At 59.8% G+C, this 18,361-nt stretch overlaps 1 protein-coding gene across 5 annotated transcripts in view; it reads left to right on the top strand.

Annotated features, from left to right (window-relative positions):
* The window catches only part of PTPRN2 (protein tyrosine phosphatase receptor type N2), an 809,741-nt gene that overhangs the window by 749,197 nt on the left and 42,183 nt on the right, over positions 1-18,361 (top strand). For all 5 annotated transcript variants that reach the window (XM_045496335.1, XM_045496337.1, XM_045496333.1 and 2 more), the window contains 2 exons: positions 1,930-2,077; positions 18,063-18,136. In XM_045496335.1, the coding sequence (XP_045352291.1) occupies positions 1,930-2,077; positions 18,063-18,136 (222 nt within the window). The remainder of the gene's footprint in view (positions 1-1,929; positions 2,078-18,062; positions 18,137-18,361) is intronic.

Below are 18,361 nucleotides of genomic sequence, written 5' to 3'. Positions count from 1 at the left end.
TGGAAAGTTATCTCAACTTTCATAGGATCAAGTTATCACTTTAGAAGACTTTGTTCTCAGAAAAACCATGTCTTTGCTCCCTCCTCCGTCTTACCACCAAGCTTCCCTCCTGGAGTCTGGTGTGTATTTCTCGCCATAAGTTTAGAAATCGAACTGACCTTGCAGCCTTCACGCCCCATAGTTGGGGTGACTGTAAACCCATAAAGAGCCGCAGGTGCAGGGTCGGAGATAACATCCCGTGCCTGTTTCGCAGACGATACCTGATCTTGAGGAAAGTTCGGAAGCACTGAAAGCACACACGTGAGCCAGAGCTACTCCTCCCCCCACCACACCATATTTTAGCTCTTAGAGGACTATTTCGCAAAACTTAAATATTGTATCATGCTGAAACGTCCTTATTAGGACAACTTTGGCACAAAAATATGCATCCGATATTCCATAATGATTGTCTCCAAAAAAAGCAGTTGGCAGTTGACGTTTTCTGGATTGGGCCACTTAAATTCGCCTCCTCCCCATGCGAGGAAACTGGGGGGACTGGGTGGGGGTCCCAGAGTCAGGCCCTGGCAAGCAGGGTCCAGGGCGTGTCACAGAAAAAGCACCCACTGTGTGGTTCGTGTGGTTCTCCGTCATCTGCACGAAGGCTGTCAGCTGGTTCCCTCGGTGGCCTCAGCAGGGGCCATGAAAGATATGTGACAGTCATAACCCAGGTCCCAGCTTCTGGTCACAGCCCACCGCTGCCCGCCACTCCCCCCCCCCCCCGGGCCAGGCAGACCCTGAAGGTGATGCCTTCCCTCCCACAGCACCCACCGAGGCACCGGCTTTCCACGGTTTGTAGACCAACATGGACACAGTAGGTGCCTGTTGAGTGAATAACAAAACGACTCGAGTCCACGCTAGTCCAAACTGCGATAAGAGGAAGGAGGACCCAGCAGGACTGGCTTGAGCTCCCTTCCTTGTCCCCGGGCCCCTTGAGCCCCGAGCAGCTGGCCGGGGAGGAGACATGGGGCAGGCCCGTCCTGGTCCTTGTGGGGGCCTGAGCTGGCTGCTCACTTGGGGTGACAGGCCGGTGGGGGCTGGCAGGGTGCCAATCCTTGGGGAGACGTTGGGGTGCCTGACCACTAGAGACCCGGACCTGCGTGCTCGTGTTTTATTTTGTTGGTGGGACTAGCTGAACACGTGTGTCCACACACAACACACTGAAGAGCCACCAACAAGATGTTACGGGTGCGACCCTCTTTCCTTCGGGCACGACAAAGCAGCTGGGGTTCGGTCATTTGCAATGTTTTTCCTCAAAATACCGAGATTGGTGAGATGCCGGCCCCTGCGGTTGTCTTTGTGGGAGGGAATGTTCCGGAGGCATTTCCCCGTCCACGTCTCGCGATCGCTGGCGACAAGCAGGTGCCCGGAAAACTTAGAGCCAAGCAGCCGAAGGTCAAGATGTCTGCTTCCATCGCTTCGGGTCTGTGTTTTTCCCGCTGCAGGCTCTGGGTCGTTTTCTGTGTTTTTACCGCCACAAGCTCTGTGACGTTTCACGCATCAGAGCAGCCAGTATCTTCAGTATCACGCCCGCTGGATCCAGAACAGTGGGCCGGTTACAAGGAAAATGGCTTCTGTCCGGACACGCTGTCTACGCCAGCTTTTGGTCAGGTGACCAGGTCTGGCCCTACGTGTCCACTTCTTTCTCCCCGGTCAGTTCATAATCGCGGACAGGGCCCCCCGTCACGATCCAAGTGTCCCTGATGCCCAGGCTCCGCGCCCGGAGCGAGCACATTTTGAGCCCCCGGGAACCGACCAGCAGAACACGTGTTCTTACTGGATCCGGTAGGAACCGGCTTCTTCACGCGTGCCCGCAGGGGACGTGTGGGCTGCGCTGTCCATCGGCCCCTTGGGTGTCACGACGCCTCCCTGACTCTGTGTTTTCCGCTCCAGGCCTACATGGAGGACCACCTGAAGAACAAGAACCGCCTGGAGAAGGAGTGGGAGGCGCTGTGTGCCTACCAGGCGGAGCCCAACAGCTCGCTCGTGGCCCAGAGGGCGGAGAACGCACACAAGAACCGCTCTCCGGCAGTGCTGACCTGTACGTAGCCGCCCGGGGGCCCCAGCCAGGGGAGGGCGGCCCTCAGTGATGGGTGGGCTGGGCTGCCCCCGCCTGCCGTCTCCTCATTTTCCTGCTGTCCCCACCCCCGGTGCCCGGCCGGCGAACTCACCACCCCTGGGAAGCCGCCCCTAGCCTGAAAGCGGGGTCGGCTCCTTCCTTTGTGCCCCAGCGGCACAGTCCCGGGTTGGGGACGGCTGTGCCCCGACCGGTACTTGCTCTGTTGGCTGTTCCCGTGCAACTTGAGACTCGTTTCTTAGCTGCTGCGAACCTCTTCCTCGTCTGTAATCGGGGTCGTACTGTCTTCCTTGGAATCGCCAAGCCCCGAGGGCGGTTAGCGTAGCGCCTGCCACGTCGTGGGCAGGGCGTGAGCGCTGGTCAGTGCCACGGCAGTCTTCCCGCCTGACACTCGGGTCAACAGGCGTCGCCGAGGGCCGACTCTGGCCGGGAATCACCGCCAGAAAGCAGCGACACAAAGAGACCAGTTCTGCAAAGCAATTTGCGCCGAGTAGGAGACAAAGTTACGTCAGGGGTTGAGTGTGTTAGCAGTGACCTACAGAAGGAGAGGCCGCAGAGGACGTGATCAAACAAACCCGCCTGGCGGGGCTCCTTTTCTTGCGTCACTTAACAGGTGCGTCAACCTCCTGTGTTCTAGCACGTTCCAGGCCAGGGTTGCGCTTTGATTCACGTATGAACCCGCCCTGCATGGAGGAGAGAGGAGAGGGATCGGGGATGCGTTTGTGACCAAAGTGCCTGACACGAACGGACCCTCACTGAACGCTGATCCGTGAAGAGCAAACGTGTGCACGGAGTTACTATCTTAGTATGTGCGGACGAGGGGTCCTTGCACGTACGGCCAACATGATAAAATGTTGTCGGCTGACGTTTTTGAGGGCACAGCAAAGCCACACCCTCAGCAAATCACACCCTCAGCAAAATCGGCATCCACGGTGTCCCAGACCTCGGGTCCCAGCCCTTTGGAGCCCGTGACGCAGCCTGGTGGCGTGGCCACGGGCCATTTCCTGCCGGGCCCCCTCGCCTGGCCCAGTAGATGCCTCGGGAGTAGATGCCTCAGGAGATGCTCAGATGTAAATGGCAGTGATCTGATCCGAGTTTACGGGTCAGAAAGATTAAAAGCTGGCATCCCGTGTCGCCTTAGACACTGACGACAGCATCACAGACCGTTGAAATCTGAACGTGCTTCTGGGTGTGATGTTTTCTAACAGGTCAGTGAGGGCTCAGGCTAGGCCCTCTGTCTCCGTGAGGTCTGAGGAGTTTTTCCCTGAAGGGCTTTAATAGTAGATGAGCTGTCGTCATCTATGTGTTTTATATTTAGAAGAAAAGCAAAAAAAAAAAAAAAAAAAAAAAGCCGTTGACTAACACATTTATTAAGTACCTACTGCGTGCCAGGCTGCTGCTAGATATGGGGCCACGCGAGGATCTAACGTGGCCGCTGTGCTCAGGGCCTAGATGGGGAGTCCTGGAGGCTTCTGCCTGTACCTGGAACACTTAGCTGTTTGGGGCCGACACTCAGCCAACTGGGACGGAACACGTCCCTGGGTCTGGTCGCTTACGTGGACTATCAGGTCCCTTGTGGTAAATGCTAAATCCAAAGCATCTCCCTCCAGCACCCCTCCGGACCATGGTAGGTGCCCCACGCTGTCCCTGTGGCCACAGGCCAGGACCTTAGTGATGGTAGCACGTCCTGTCCCAAGGCCCTGGTGCCCCTGATGTCCGCCTTCTTGGATCAGGCGCTGGGGGGCAGGCGGCCGGTGCCCCTGCCCCAGCAGCCTGGCCGGGTGCTCTTGGCTGTCTGGGGTCACGAAGGGGCAGCTGTGCTGGTCACGGATGGCAGGGCAGGGCAAGCACGCTGCCACAGGAGCATTTTCGTGGGTGACCCGGGGACCCCACTGTCCCCCACACTTGCGGCCTCCTTCACGTGTAGAGGGAAATCCTACCAGCAGATTTCGGCCCTCGTCCCTCCCTGAGCAGGATGGGGACAGCACGGCTTACGCTCTCCTCGGTCCTTCCAGACTCCACCAGAGACGAGCAGCCCGTGTCCTGTTGGTGAGCGTGCACGGCCCGCACGGCACAGAATCGGCCCCGTGGCGGAACCGCAAGGTGCTGGGCAAGTGGCTGGTAGTGTCTGTGAAAAGGCGGCCGGCGCCCGTGAGCGCAGAAGGCACCCTCCCCGGCATGCGCAATGCTCTGGGCCTGCGGCGGCAGGTGGGAGCCTCGGCCGGCTTCCCCGGTGTCTCCCACCCCGCTCCCCCGTTGCCTGGTTTGACGGGTTCCTGGGTGCGCCTGGCGGGACCCCGCGGCCCAGGCCTCCCGTCCACACAGACAGTCCTCCACCCGGGAGACGGGACTCGTGACGTCCGTGATGCGCACCAGTCCCGCGCCCACGGGGCTTACCAGCTGGACTCCGGGGCTTCCCAGGGCCTGTCATGCCCACACTCCCTGCGCCCTCTGCCCTCCGCCCTCCTGCGCGCCCTTACTCGTCTGCGGCCCGTCTGAGGGCGTCCCCTGCTCCCACACCGGGGCTTCTAGCGGAGGCTGGCAGGTCCCGTGGGAAATTCAAAAGTGGCTCCGATACCCATTTTCCATCCCTGACAGCCTGGAGCTGTGTTTCCGAGGACGATTTAGGAACAGATGAACCGGCTTTGTCTGTGCTCCGTCATCTTACAAGTTTGAAGAATTTAATATGCTTCCTAAATGTATTTGTATTTTTAGGAGGAATTATGCAATATTCTGCTCATCTGCTTTTTAAATTAAGAACAGGAATATGATGCTATTTTGGCATACCGTCTTAAACAAAAAAAAATGTTTTCGATTCTGTGTCACAAAAACAAGGGAGAGATTAGATGGAGACAAAGAACACTTAGAGGTGAAACCAGAGAGAACAGCCCAGGACCCAGATACCCAGAGACCGAGCGAAAGGCCCTCAATGGAACATTCTCACAGTCTGGCTTTTTGGGGCTTTGTCGTGAAAGAGATCACAGCTCAGCTCCGGAGCCAGGGTGCAGCCGCGGGCGCCCCTGCCTTGCCTCGCGGACCTGGCCAGGTGGGGGTGACGGCTGACCTTGCCTGGCTGTCCCCCCACCGTCAGGGCACCTGGTGGCACCAGGCCACAGCTGATCACATGAAGCTGCCCCCCCCCCCCCGCCCCATCGCCTCTAGCCCCCCGGAAACCAGCCCTGCACTTGCCAGATGAGGGCGCTGGGGCTCAAACCCATACCCTCTGCTGGTGGGACTGCCCACAGATGCTTGTGCACGAGCCTGACATTTTCTGTGTCAGAAAAATGGACCCAAATTTCAAACGTCCCCAGAGATGAATATTTGAAATACATACAAGAACTGTGGTACTTTGGCTAAGCGTTGCTGTCCTTCAAACAACACACAGAAAATAATTTCTTTCCAAACACATGTTTGGTTTCAATTGGTTTTTCTGAACTCTAAGCAGGCTCCCCATAGAAGAATACTCTGGGCTGGCCACTTCTGAGCCACCCAGACCTGCCCCGATCTGCCCGTAAGCACTGGTCCTGGGTGAGACTCCTAAATCTGGTAAGCAAGCGGGATCTGTCCTCCTCTGGTGTGAGAAGGGTCTGCACGCGTCTCACCTCCACGAGGAAGTTATGGGTCCAGAGAAGCACCGGGCGTGGCTGCCGTGTTTCGGGGTCGGAGCCGTCCGGATCTCTGCCTCCAGATGCGGGGAGGCCGTGGGTTTGTTGATGTCGACAAGGAAGTATCCCAGCGAATTCTGTGTGGGCTTTCTCGTGGCTGCACCACGCAGAAGCTGTCCCCACGGCCGTGCTGCCTGAGACCGGAGGGGAGGTGGTGTTTCTACGGGAAGTCGGGAAGAGGCAAACGTGGCGTTTCAGGAGCAGGAGTCCTTCTCGACGGGCCACGTCCCGAGGGCGCCTGGAAGTCACGGCACAGACCCCGCCACCAGCCCCTCGGGGTTCCAAGGGCGTTGACTGCTGGCACAATTTAGCCACTCGGGGCTCAGATGTTCTGTCATCTTTACCCCTTTCCACCAGCTGGGCCACAGATTCGGGAGACCCCCTACGGCGTGGCTGTGTCCGCCCCAGCATTCCCTTCGCGGGGCTACTCACGACCCTTGACGCCGTGGGGGCCCTGAGGCCGCCGGCCGCTGGGCCTGACCCCTCTACACGGGCTCCGGTCTCTTTGGCCAGAGCGATCCGGTGGCCCTTCAGAGGGCGTGGGCGCACCCCTCCCCGCCCTGGGCACGCCGCCGTCTGCCGCAATCTCACATTCACTGCGCGGCAGGCCCGTCACAAGCCACGAGGTCCGCTCGTCTTGGGGTCGCCATCAGCTGAAGTCCGGGGGCCCCTTCTGTCCCCCGGGATCCTGGTCCCCACGCCCTCACACAGGTGCCTGAGAGGTGCTTCACGTCCGTCCTCATTCGAAGTCATGAAGATCTGGACTCCTGGTTCAATGTAGCGCCTCTGTCACCAAGCCACCTGTACCTTTTATGAACGGGACTTCTGCGTCTTCAAGTTTTCCAGAGAAATACATCCGACAGGGTCGTTGCGGGGGCCCTGTTCCCCCGAGCCTCCTGCACATGGGCACAGACCCGTGCGGGGACATCGGTGGCTGTTTGTCAGCTGAGGCTTGGCCAACAGCCCTGCTGCACGGCCCGGGTCGGGAGGGCGTCCTCTCGGCCCTGGTCACCTCCAGATGCCTGTCGAGCGTTTTCGTGCCAGACCCGGGGGCAGATGCCACAGATGCCGTATCTCTGTTCACCCTGACAGACTCGGGTTCTGTCTTCCCCGTCGCCCGTAGAAGAGCCAACCCTTAAGGCCAAGCGGTTAGGCTCAGGCCACCCTCCTGACCCTGGGGAGGACAGGCCAGCAGTGAGATCCCACCGGAGGGGCTCCCGCGCAGGCCCGCCCAGGAGCCCCTCGCGAAGACGAAATGTGACCAGCCTGGTGTGATTTTCCCGCACACGATTTACCGCAAGAGTCTGGAGACACTCGGGCTGAAATGACAACTTGGTGTTGGCATCCCACACCCACGCTCGACACCTGCCGGTCAGTACTCCGCCGATCTGCCCAGCGTGTGTGTGCGCTTTACTTATTTTTTGGCTGAACTATTTCGAAGTGAGTCTCAGCCATCGGGACGTCTACTTAACTGCTTTCCCCGGTGCCTCCTAAGCGGGGGACATTCTCCCACTTACGACAACTGCACTGTCACAACTAAGAAAACCAACAGTAACACCCCAGCGCCGTCTAATTCCCGTCCATGTTTGTTTACCATGAACCTTCGTTAAGGGTCACCCCTGCACTTGGAGTTTGACGTCTCCGGCTCTTTTTAACTTTAAAACAACCCCCTTTGTTCTCTGACGTGACTTGTCCCCGCTGACCATATTCCCGTTCAGAGCGTCACGAAGTACGCAGTTCGCAGCCTGCCCATCCTGCTGGGTCGGCGGGAAACTCGCCTGCTGGTCTGCAGACCTGCCGTTTCGCCCCGTTCTGGTCACGCGGTCAGGGCGCAGAGGCCCGGGGCCACCGCGAGATCCAGAGTGGCGGTGCGGGTCCACGTCCCCGCGCGGCTTCCGTGAACGGGAGCGGCGTGCTCCTGTGGCCTCACCCGGAACACTGGCAACGCCCTGCCCTCGCTCACCTGGCCGGCGCCCGGGACCCCGACAGCGAGTGGGCACCCCACCACTCTGTCCCCTCTGTCCACTCAGCCCACCGTCTGTCCACCCCCTAAGTGTCTCTTCTCTGCCCTTCCTGGTCTGAAAAAGTGTTCTCTTTGACACAGGTGGTTGAGGCAGAGTCGTGATTGAGTGCATTTCCTCTAAATTACCTGGTTACGTGGTTTCATCTGCACCAGACAGGTCTGTCTCATCCCGATAAAAAGATGCGGCTGTTAGACTCTTCTGGTCTGAACAGATGCGGCGGTCAGACTCCTCTGCCCCCGTGCGTGCTCCCTCAGCCCACAGGACGTCAGCCTCCGGGACGTGTGTCCCGTGAGGTTTGCGTCCTCGTTCGTCCCCATCCTTGGTTTACGTCCCCTCTCCTCCTCCGCGCGTGGCCTCCTGAATTTTGAAGCCCCTGCTTCTGTAGCTGTTGTTTCTCCCTTCTCACTTGGGATACGTGCACCTGTGCCCCCCGGGGCTCCAGCGCTTAGGGTGCCCTGTGTCTCTTTGGCTGGGTTCCCTTCTAGAGTCTCCGGAACAAAGTTCTCTCCTCTGGTTGCACGTTCAGTGTCCAACAGGTGTTTCCTCTCTTGGCAAATAAACACTTTAAGATCATCTGGCCGCTTTTCTCTGGAGGTTAACACCAACGTAGACATTTTTTCCTTATTAAAATTCAGTGCGGGCGAGAAGCAAGCCTTGGTACTGGTGTGGGCTTCCAGGAGGTGGGTTCTAGCAGGAAGTTGCGATGTACAGGTGCACCTCCCTTCCTAACCGTCCTCCCTCCGCCCCCCGGTGACCCCTGAATTCCCACTTGCCTAGAGGCCCTGTTCCACCAGTGAGGTTTCCGAAACACTTCAGTTGACTCCGGCCCTCCCTCAGCAGGGAGGCTGACCTCAGCCGCCTGGTGCCTTCTTCTGCACTGGGTCAGGAGAGAGCCACCCACCCACCCGGCCGCAGGGTCTCTAACCCGCAGCAGGAACCTGGAGAGAGCCGCCAACCCACGTGACTGCAGCACCCCTAACCTGCAGCGGAAACCCGGAGAGAACCGCCCACCCACGTGGCCGCAGCGTCCCTAACCTGCGGTGGGAACCTGGAGAGCGACACCCACGTGGTCGCAGGGTCCCTAACCCTCGGCAGGAACCCAGAGAGAACCGCCCACGTGGCCACAGCGTCCCTAACCCGTGGTGGGAACCTGGAGAGAGCCGCCAACCCACGTGACCGCAGCACCCCTAACCTGCAGCGGAAACCGGAGAGAACCGCCCACCCACGTGGCCGCAGCGTCCCTAACCCCTGGGGGGAACCTGGCGAGAACCGCCCACCCGGACGCAGGGTCCCTAACCCGCGGCGGGAACCTGGGGTCGCAGAGCCCATTTTCTCTCGAGAGAAGCCAAGTCTCCAAAGGATTACATCTGTCACTTTGCTGAGTGTGGCAGCAGAGTAATGGCCCGAAGATGCTCACGTCCCAACCCTCCGCACCTGTGAATATGTCACCTCACGTGATGGGATTTACGTGGCAGATGGAAGGAAGGTTTGCTGATCAGCTGTGTTGACGTAGGGCGGTTCCCTAGAACTGCGGGGCAGGGGCGAGTGGAGGAGGGTGGTGCAGGGGGAAGAGGAGTAGGGGACGTGTGGGGGAGGGAAGAGGGAGCCGTGGGGGCGGAGGGGGTATGGGGGGTTGGAAGGAAATGGGCGGCACACGTGGGGCGGGCAGTGCGGGGCGCGTGGGGGAGGGCAGTGAGGGGTGGGGGGCACGTAGAAGAGGGCAGTGGGAGGAGTGGGGGAGTGCAAGGGCGTGTAGTGGAGGGCGGGGGTGTGGGGAAGAGGGAGGAGTGGGGGGTGCGGGGGTGCATGGAGGAGGGGGGTGAGGGCGTGGGGGAGGGTGGGGTGGGGTGCATAGAGGAGGGAGGAGGGGGTGGGGGCGTGGGGGAGGGCGGTGGGGTGGGGTGTGTAGAGGAGGGGGTGCGGGGTGGGGTGGGGGAGGGCGGTGAGGTGGGGTGTGTAGAGGAGGGGGTGCGGGGTGGGGTGGGGGAGGGCGGTGAGGTGGGGTGTGTAGAGGAGGGAGGAGGGGGTGGGGGCGTGGGGGAGGGCGGTGAGGGGTGGGGGAGGGCGGTGAGGGGTGGGGGGCACGTAGAAGAGGGCAGTGGGAGGAGCGGGGGGTGCAGGGGTATGTGGTGGAGGGCGGGGGGCGTGGGGAAGAAGGAGGAGTGGGGGGTGCGAGGGTGCATGGAGGAGGAGGGTGGGGGCGTGGGGGAGGGCGGTGGGGTGGGGTGGGGTGTGTAGAGGAGGGGGTGCGGGGTGGGGGCGTGGGGGAGGGCGGTGAGGGGTGGGGGGCACGTAGAAGAGGGCAGTGGGAGGAGCGGGGGGTGCAGGGGTGTGTGGTGGAGGGCGGGGGGCGTGGGGAAGAGGGAGGAGTGGGGGCTGCGAGGGTGCATGGAGGAGGAGGGTGGGGGCGTGGGGGAGGGCGGTGAGGGGTGGGGTGGGGTGCGTAGAGGAGGGAGGAGGAGCGCGGGGTGGGGCGCGAGGGGACGCCGGGAGGTGTGGCGGGGGCGGAGCCGGGAAGCGGGAGGGGCTCCGACGTGCGTGGGGAGGGGTCGCGAGCGGGGAACAGCCGGCGAAGGCAGGGCGGCGCGCTGTGCCTGGACCCTCAGAACACGCGTGCGGGCACCTCGGTGAGGACGGAGACTCGGGGCTGTGATTCGTGGGTGGTGCCCCCAGCCACCGAGGGTGGCCCTCCTTACGGCGGCCACAGGGGACCCACCCCGTCCGCGCCTGCGCCCTCTGGGTCGGCTCCACCGCTGTCGCAGGGACCGTGGGACCGGCTTCCGTGTGGGTCTCTGATGGGTACGAAGACGTGGCACCGTCTACACCACCGGCCTCTTGGCCCAGACGCCGGCGTCGCCCCACCAGACGGGCCGCCCCGGGGTCTCAGGCACAGCGGATTTGGGGAACTCCTCTGCGCCCGAGGTGGGGTTATATGCTGCGACACTGGCCGAGCGCACGGGTGCCTCCCTTGGGATGCGGGAGGCACCGCGTCTCCCCAGGGGGCGCTCCCTGGGTGTCCGTCGTCCCCCGGGACATGGTCTCGTGGTCCCTCCGCGACGGCCGCCTCCTCGCCAGCAGCTCACCCTCCCCGCGGAGCTGGGCCGTTGGGTGCTGGGCCTGTGGGTGCGGGGCGCAGCCCTCCCTGCGGAGCTGGGCCCCTGGGTGCGGGCGTGGCCGCTCGGGCCTGGTCGCAGGGACCGGGGAAGCCAGAAGCCGCTCCGAGTCTGCCCCCTGCCCCCCCTCCCCAGGGTCACACCCCTTCTCCCGGGAAAGGGCTTGTTCCGGGGCCATTTGGGCGTTCCTCCCCACGCGCCTTTGTTCTAAATCTTCGTTACCTGCGTGAACGTGTACCCTGCCGAGCTCTCTTCGCTTTTCCAGAAGCATCCTACTGGCAAGGCCTGGGGTAGTAATGTTGTCTCAGACAGCATTACAGAGGGCCCCTGGGGTCGCTGTGTCTGCCTGGGTGCCCTTCAGATGTTGCAACTGTTACTGGAAGACTTGAAAAGACAGCCGGTCTCCAGTCTCCCCATTGTTCTCTGGGGCAGCTGTGTTCTCCTAAGAACACAAGCTGATCTCCTGTGCTGAGCGTGTGCGATTGCCACGGAGGAGGTGCGCGTGCCTGGGGACCGTGAGCGAGCCAGAGCAGGACAGAACCCCGCCTCTGGGTGTGGCGTCCGGGGCAGCAGCCGAACGACAGGAGTTAATTCTCAGTCCCGGAGGCGAGATGTCAGAGCCCCGGGCGTGGGCAGGGCTGGTGCCGTCCAGGCTCTCTGCGGGCCGCAGCTGGCTGTCTGTGCCCTCGCTGCCCACATGTCATCACCTTTCTGCGTCTGCCTCTGTGTTCCAAGTCCCCCTTCCCACAAGGACACCAGACATCTCCACCTGGGGCGCGTCTGTGGTACCGGGGGTTCGGGATGCTGACATATCTTGTGTTGTGGAGACAAGCGTTACTCAGCTCAACTTTTGGCCCCACGTGCCTCCAGAGCCCTGGGGGGCTGGGTGGGCAATGCCAGGACGCAGACACCGGCAACACCAGCATCGGTGCCCAGAGCGCGCCTTTCCCGGGCAGGCCCACAGCGGTGGGCGAGGCCCGCACGCATCTGGAACTGCCTCCGGGGTGGGTGTCCCGCTGTGGTCCGGGCCTTTGTGACCCACTGCGCTGTCATTCACACACAGAGCAGGCTGGCAGTCCTATTTGGGATTTCTTGTTGAGACGTCGGCAGAGAGGCTGGTGAAACTATTGAAGCAGCTAGAAAGCAGACCAGCCCCCGTGACCAGGGACTGCCGGCCGCCATGTGACTCGAGACCTGTTTCTGAGTCGGGGACGGGAAGTCGACGTGAGCCTCTGTGGCGCGTGACGGCCGGGGCACCAGACCGGCCTCGTTCTGTCACCACCTCCGGGCGCGGGAGGGTGCTGTGAATCTGGGACCTCCCCATCCGGGCCACCCAAATGCGCTGTGTGCCCATCCAAGGAGCCTCTGGGTGGAGCTTTTTCATCTGGGATGTTCGGTGATCTTTATAGGTTGAACTAAGAGTTTTCAGCAAGCTCAACTAAGAGCAGAAGACCTGCTTACTTACTGAGGAAGGGAAGCCCCGGACAGAAGCTTGAGCCAACCTCTCTAGAGAGGACTTACCACCCCAGAGCAAGCATGTTTCACGATCACGCTGTGGTCATCCGGTTCCTAGATCTGCAAAGAAACACGCCAGGCAGTCTCGAAACAAACAGAATACAGAAATTTATTGCCTCGCTCAGCTATGACAAGTCCTAGCGGAAAGACGTTACCGTGTGTGATTGGCGACAGTCGTTAGACCAGCTTTGACAGCTGGTAGACCTACGGCAGCGGAGAGCTTCGGGCCGCGTGCACTAAACCCTCTGTGGACCCACGAGACCAGAGAAGATGCCGGTGGTTGCTGATGCCGTCGCTTCTCCGGGCGCACCGGTCTCCACTCGGGTCTCAGAGCCCCGATCCTCCAGCACAGAACGCTGGCGGGTCACCACACACGCCCCGCGTCCCCACTGGCCACGCCGTCAAAGTAAAGGAAACGGCGTAACGGAAAGACGCTGCCGGAAAGCCCCACGGGGACACTGGCCGACTGCTTGGGTGACGAAAATTCCCTTGTGCGAGGCCAGTGTGCACCAGTGACCCCCCCCACACCCACGCGCCTGAGCTGGAGACACTCGACATCAGGGAATTCATCCGCTCCTGGCGGGAAGATTATTGACTCACACGCATCAGTTCACTTGGCGTGAATGACGTAACCGAGGCGCCTAGGAAAACACTATCCTCAGTGTTGCAGGACGGGTCAGAGGCACAGGAAGCCTCCGAGCACCTTCTTTCGACGGGTTCACGGGGACGTGCTCGTGCTAGCTGATGGCTCGGCCGCAGCCCTCCCGAAGTGCCCCAGGCTGCCTTCAAGTGCTCTTTGCCCTGCCAGCAATCAAGAAGACCGTCTAGAACTTGTTTCTTCCGGCGTCCGTGGAAATCCTTTCGTATTCACTGATAACACGGTGCACCGTAAATAACTCTTGCCAAGTTAACTGACCTTTCATCAGTTAGGTCTGTGTCCGTCCGTCCGCCTGTGGCCTTGGACTTGCGCCTCCGCCCCTTGCCGTGCACGAGGCGCCCCAGCCAGTGCTTCACGTGTGCGTTCATCACGACGACCCTGTGAGAGCGCCAGCCCACGTTTTGGATGACAGATCTGGCCTTTAAAATACTGAATAATTTACCCAAATGTCACCTGGCTAGCAGGTGGCAGGGCCGGGACTCAAGCCCTGGGCTCTTAGCCGCGGGCCGTGTGGCCTTTGCCAAGGCAAACATCGCGCCTTCCTGGGCCTTGGCTTCTTCCATCTACAATGGGGGCGTAGCCCCTGTTCTACGTAGGGCACAGTTCCAGGAAGAAGAAAGGTAGCATCTGTGGAACTACTTTTAGAAGAGACAGAATATTGGAGAAGCTCGGGACAAGGAGGTGGGAAAAGCAGCGTGCGCCACACGCCTCCCGACTTCCACCTGCGGGGCGATTTTCTCCTTCCCTCCTTGATAAGACTTACCGTTGGGGGTCTTGTAAGGGAAAACGGCTGCGTCTTAGGGCCAGAGACAGAGCGGAAGGCACGGAGTTTCCCCTTTCTGGCTTCCGGGTGAGCTCTCCAACCCTAAAGAACACGCCCCCTTCTCAGCCGAAGCCTAAGCACCCAGGTGGCTGTAGAACTTTGCTCCGTGGTTGCGACCGCTGTGTCGTGTTTGCTCCCGGGGTGGGAGCCTGTGCTCGCACACCCTCCCGAGGAGTCGTACTCCATCCGCGGGGCGTGGGCCGGGGACACGAGGGTGTGCTCCTGAGCGCCCCGCCCCCCTGCCCCACCGGCCTCACCTCCAACTTGCTGGCTGAGCTAGAGTGAATCTCAGCCGTTGCCCTTACAAAGGGCGGAGGCAGCCACTCCCAACTGATGCCAGCTCATCGTCTCCCCTAGCGGCCCTTTTAGAAAGAAGAACAGGGAAAGTGAACCACAAAAGAGTTGGCATTCACCCAAGCAATCGAAACACCCCCCGGGTCGTCCCCGCCGCGTGACCGTACCTCCACGGCGCCCTGTCTGGGGCTCTGGTCCTTCCCGGGTGGCTCAGATGTCCCACATGGAGGTTCAGACGGCCCAGTGTTAAAAACAAAGCAAGTTCACCGTTCACTTTGAAATCGCCGTGTCACCGCAAACTCAGTTATGCGACCGTAAGGTGGCACGGCTTGGGAGCTTCTGAAGCCCTTGTCCCGACCTCAGTGGTGCCTGTAAAAGGGTGGCCTGCGGGAAGTGACGCGGCCGACGCGGTGCTTCGCAGACGGCGTGACGGCAGGGCTGGCCTCACAGCCGGGCTTCGGCTCAGCGGCTCCCAGCAGCTTGTCCCCTTGTCCTTCAGAGCACCCGGCTCCTAGATTGTGTCTGTATTTCGCCGAGACTCCCGAACCTGTGAAGCATCTTCTCCATTTCCTGACTAGAAGACTCAGCTGGCGTGCGTTCACCGAGCTGCTCGCTCACAGGACAGGGCAGCGCTGTCCCCTTGGAGGTGAAGGGCACCCAGCAGCCCTCAGGCCCGCACCTGTCCGGCCGGGCCACGTTTGGAACCCTCACAGCATGCCCTCTGAAGCCAGAGATGCAGGGTCCGGTTCTTGCCCCCTGTACCCCTCCCCTCCCTCTCGCCGTGACCCTGCTCTTTGTGAAAGGTTCTCGGGCAGGAGGGGTCCTCACTGCCACTATCGGCAGTGTCTGAAGTTGGCTGTGTTGAGACGATTTCTCATTGGGCGGGGCTCCTGGGAGGCCCTCTGGAACCCTCCGCAAGCAGCTCGAAGCTCTGCTTCTGTATTCCAGAACTGTACGTAGGCTGCAACAATAGACTAGGTACAGCTTTCAGAAAAGGTGCCTGCTTCTGAACGACACATCACCGCCTCCAGCTTGATGCGTCCATGAAGAGCCCCACAGTGAAACTGGGCTTTTTGAACTTGGTTTGGGGGTCACTGTAACCAAGTCTGAGTTTGTTCCACTTGCTGTGTGACAGGCCAGTAAGCCAAGAGGCCAGGTGTTGGGGTCAGGAAAGTGACCCTGCCCGGGAAGCCAGCAGACCAAGATGGCGGACCGTCATCCCGGAGAACCATCTTGCCTCGCACAAATGCAGGCTTCCTTTGTGTCGAGAGAAGGGGCGGCAGGAGGGGCTGGAGTCCAAAGGTGGCCGATGACCGCAAACATCCGGGAGCCAGAAGGGGTCTGAGAGGGACCGTGAAACTCCTTTGTCCTTGGTCACTCGATCTTTGCAGATAGGAATCCTGTCACCATGGTCCTATGAGTCTTGGACACAGCGACGTTATTTCTATACGTGCTTCCGTATCTGCTCAGGGGAACGTGGGGTTCCGGTCGGGCGGTTTGTACGAGTCTCGGCCGTCCGCGACATTCCTTCAACAACTAGCACGCTCACGCGCAGGGCTGAGCGCGGGTTTCCAGGCCCCGGGTCACGGCAGCCAAGGAAATGGAGCAACGTGGAGTCAGACGCACCAGGTTTTCCCAGCGTGGTAGTGTCTGCAGTGTGGTACGATGACACAGGTCACCAGCTTTTCTGGTAATTTGTACCTCCGTTTCCTGCCAGTGCCAATTTTCAGTCTCTCAAGAATAAATCTGTGCAGGAACCCAAAACCATTGAGCACGTGGGGTTTTTGTATTATTTTTCACGCCTCAGGGGGACGTCTCCGCAGCTACATGCCTTCGCAGCGTTTCCACAACCTTTGGGTGCAGATGGCCTCCAAGCAAACCATGCAACGTCCGGGCTCATCCGCAATTCTAGAGGTTTCTCATCTGTCTCGTCTCTACTGCAAAAAAGCCAACGTCGATACCTCGGTAGGACCGGTGGGATGACATCCGGTCCCGTAGACCCACCAAGTTTCCCAGGCCCCAGAGTTGTTGTTAAAAGAAATTAAGTAAAACGTCCTGGAGACGTGAAACCGAAGCAGAGTCCCCGCGCTTTCCCTCCCCCACTGCCCAAGCTGCTTTCAAGGCCGGGAGCCGGGACCTGGGAGACGCCGCTGAAATTCAGGACCGGGGTGAACCACTCACCACCCCCCAAATCCCTGGCTTCCTAGGCTCCGGCCAGGTTGTCTCTGTTTTCTCAGAAGAAAAGAAGTCGGGGTTGTGCACGACACCCGAAGCCATTCGCTGGAGCAGACATGGCGGGGTCGAGCACACCGCCATTCTCGGCGGCTTGCAGTTCTCAGCTGCTCCTCGCAGAGGACGGACACGGTGGCCGCCCGCCCGGGGACGGTGGGAGGAAAGAGGGACCCTCGTGGGCGTCCCTCCCCGAGCCTGCTCCCCGCCGGGGAGTGGCCTTGCCCCGCTCCTGTGCCGCCTCCTCCGCACCCGACCGAGGGCGCAGCTTTGAAAGTTCCTGAAAACAGGCAAAGAGGGGCATCACCATACACAGGAAGGTGGTTATTCCAGAACCAGAGTTAAGAATCATTCACGTGTCAGGGGCGCCTGGGCGGCGCAGTCGGTTAAGCGTCCAACTCTTGATTTTGGCTGAGGTCATGATCTCTCAGTTCATGGGATCCAGCCCCACGTCGGGCTCTGTGCTGGCGGCATGGACCTGCCTGTGGTCCGCTCTCTCCCTCTCTCTCTGTCCCTCCCCCTCTCGTGCTTTCTCTCTCAAAGATAAATAAACTTTTTAAAAAAAGAGTAATTCAGGGGCACGTGGGTGGCTCAGTGGGTTAAGCATCTGACTTCAGCTCAGGTCATGATCTTGCGGTTTGGGAGTTCGAGCCCCACGTCGGGCTCTATGCTGACAGCTCGGAGCCTGGCACCTGCTTCGAATTCTGTGTCTCCCTCTCTTTCTGCCCCTTCCCTGCTCATGCTCTCTCAACAATAAATAGATGTTAAAAAAATAAAAAAATAAAAAAAAAAAGAATGATTCGTGTATCAAACACACTAAGCTTTGACAATCACGTCTCTAATCCCCACTGATATGTCTGGTTGCGAAATCAGTCAGGTTGCTGTGCATGTTTAAGGCACTTGGCTGTGTCGTCAGGGGACCCCGCTTGCACAAATCTCTGTTCCTTCTGTAACTGTTTGCTTTTTCTCCCATTCTCCCTTTAAAACGAAATTCCTGTCATCCCAGGATTTAGCCGTTCCCAGATCACAGAATTTTATATACAGAACAGTTGCCTAATATCTCAATATTCACGTTGATACGTGTTTCCTATATGTGGCCAAATATGTCTCCTACTTAAAGGGAAACCCATAGGGGCACCTGGGTGGCTCAGTCAGTTAGGCGTCCGATTTCGGCTCAGGTCATGATCTCGTGGCTTCATGGATCGAGCCCCACATCGGGCTCTGGGCTGACAGCACGGACCCTGCTTGGGTCTCTCTCCCTCTCTCTCTGCCCCTCCCCTACTTGTGCTGTCTCTTTCTCTCTCAAACTAAATAAACTTTTAAAAACTTAAAGAATAATAATAAATAAAGGGAGGCCTTAACTATAATCTTGCAGAGGAACACTCATCCTGGGATTTGAATCTGTGTAAGAAAAACACGAAAATATCTAAATTCTACCGGGTGAAACCTAGAGTCAGGTGCCCACATACCCTTCTCCTGGAGAAGGAAGTGACAGTAAGTGGCCTAAGCAGAGCCCAGGAGGGGACGTCACCTGCACGGGCACCCGGTGCCGCTGTTTCCTCGCACAGCCCCTTACAGACACAGGCCCGCGTGCACATCTAACGTTATGCCTTTGGGCTTATTTGCAGACGATCACTCCAGGGTCCTGCTGAGATCGGAGAACAGCCACAGCAGGTCGGACTACATCAACGCCAGCCCCATCGTGAGTACCTCCCCACGTGCGCCCCCACCCCCGGTCACGAGCGGATACGGCCTCAGCCGGCCGGTCGGCTCGTCTCCTCCGGGTACTAGCCAACTAGGTACTTAGTCTCCACCGGATGACTGGTGAGCCAGGTGACTCATCACCAGCCAGCCTGGGCTGGGTCCTCGCCGGGAGAGAGCGGTCCTGGGTCCGCTGGCTTACTGACGAGAAGCGTGAATTTCAGGA

Source organism: Leopardus geoffroyi, chromosome A2 (genome assembly GCF_018350155.1).
Source record: "Leopardus geoffroyi isolate Oge1 chromosome A2, O.geoffroyi_Oge1_pat1.0, whole genome shotgun sequence".
NCBI lineage: Eukaryota > Metazoa > Chordata > Mammalia > Carnivora > Felidae > Leopardus > Leopardus geoffroyi.
Note: the sequence above shows the minus strand (reverse complement) of the source record. Positions and strands in the feature narration are given on the sequence as shown.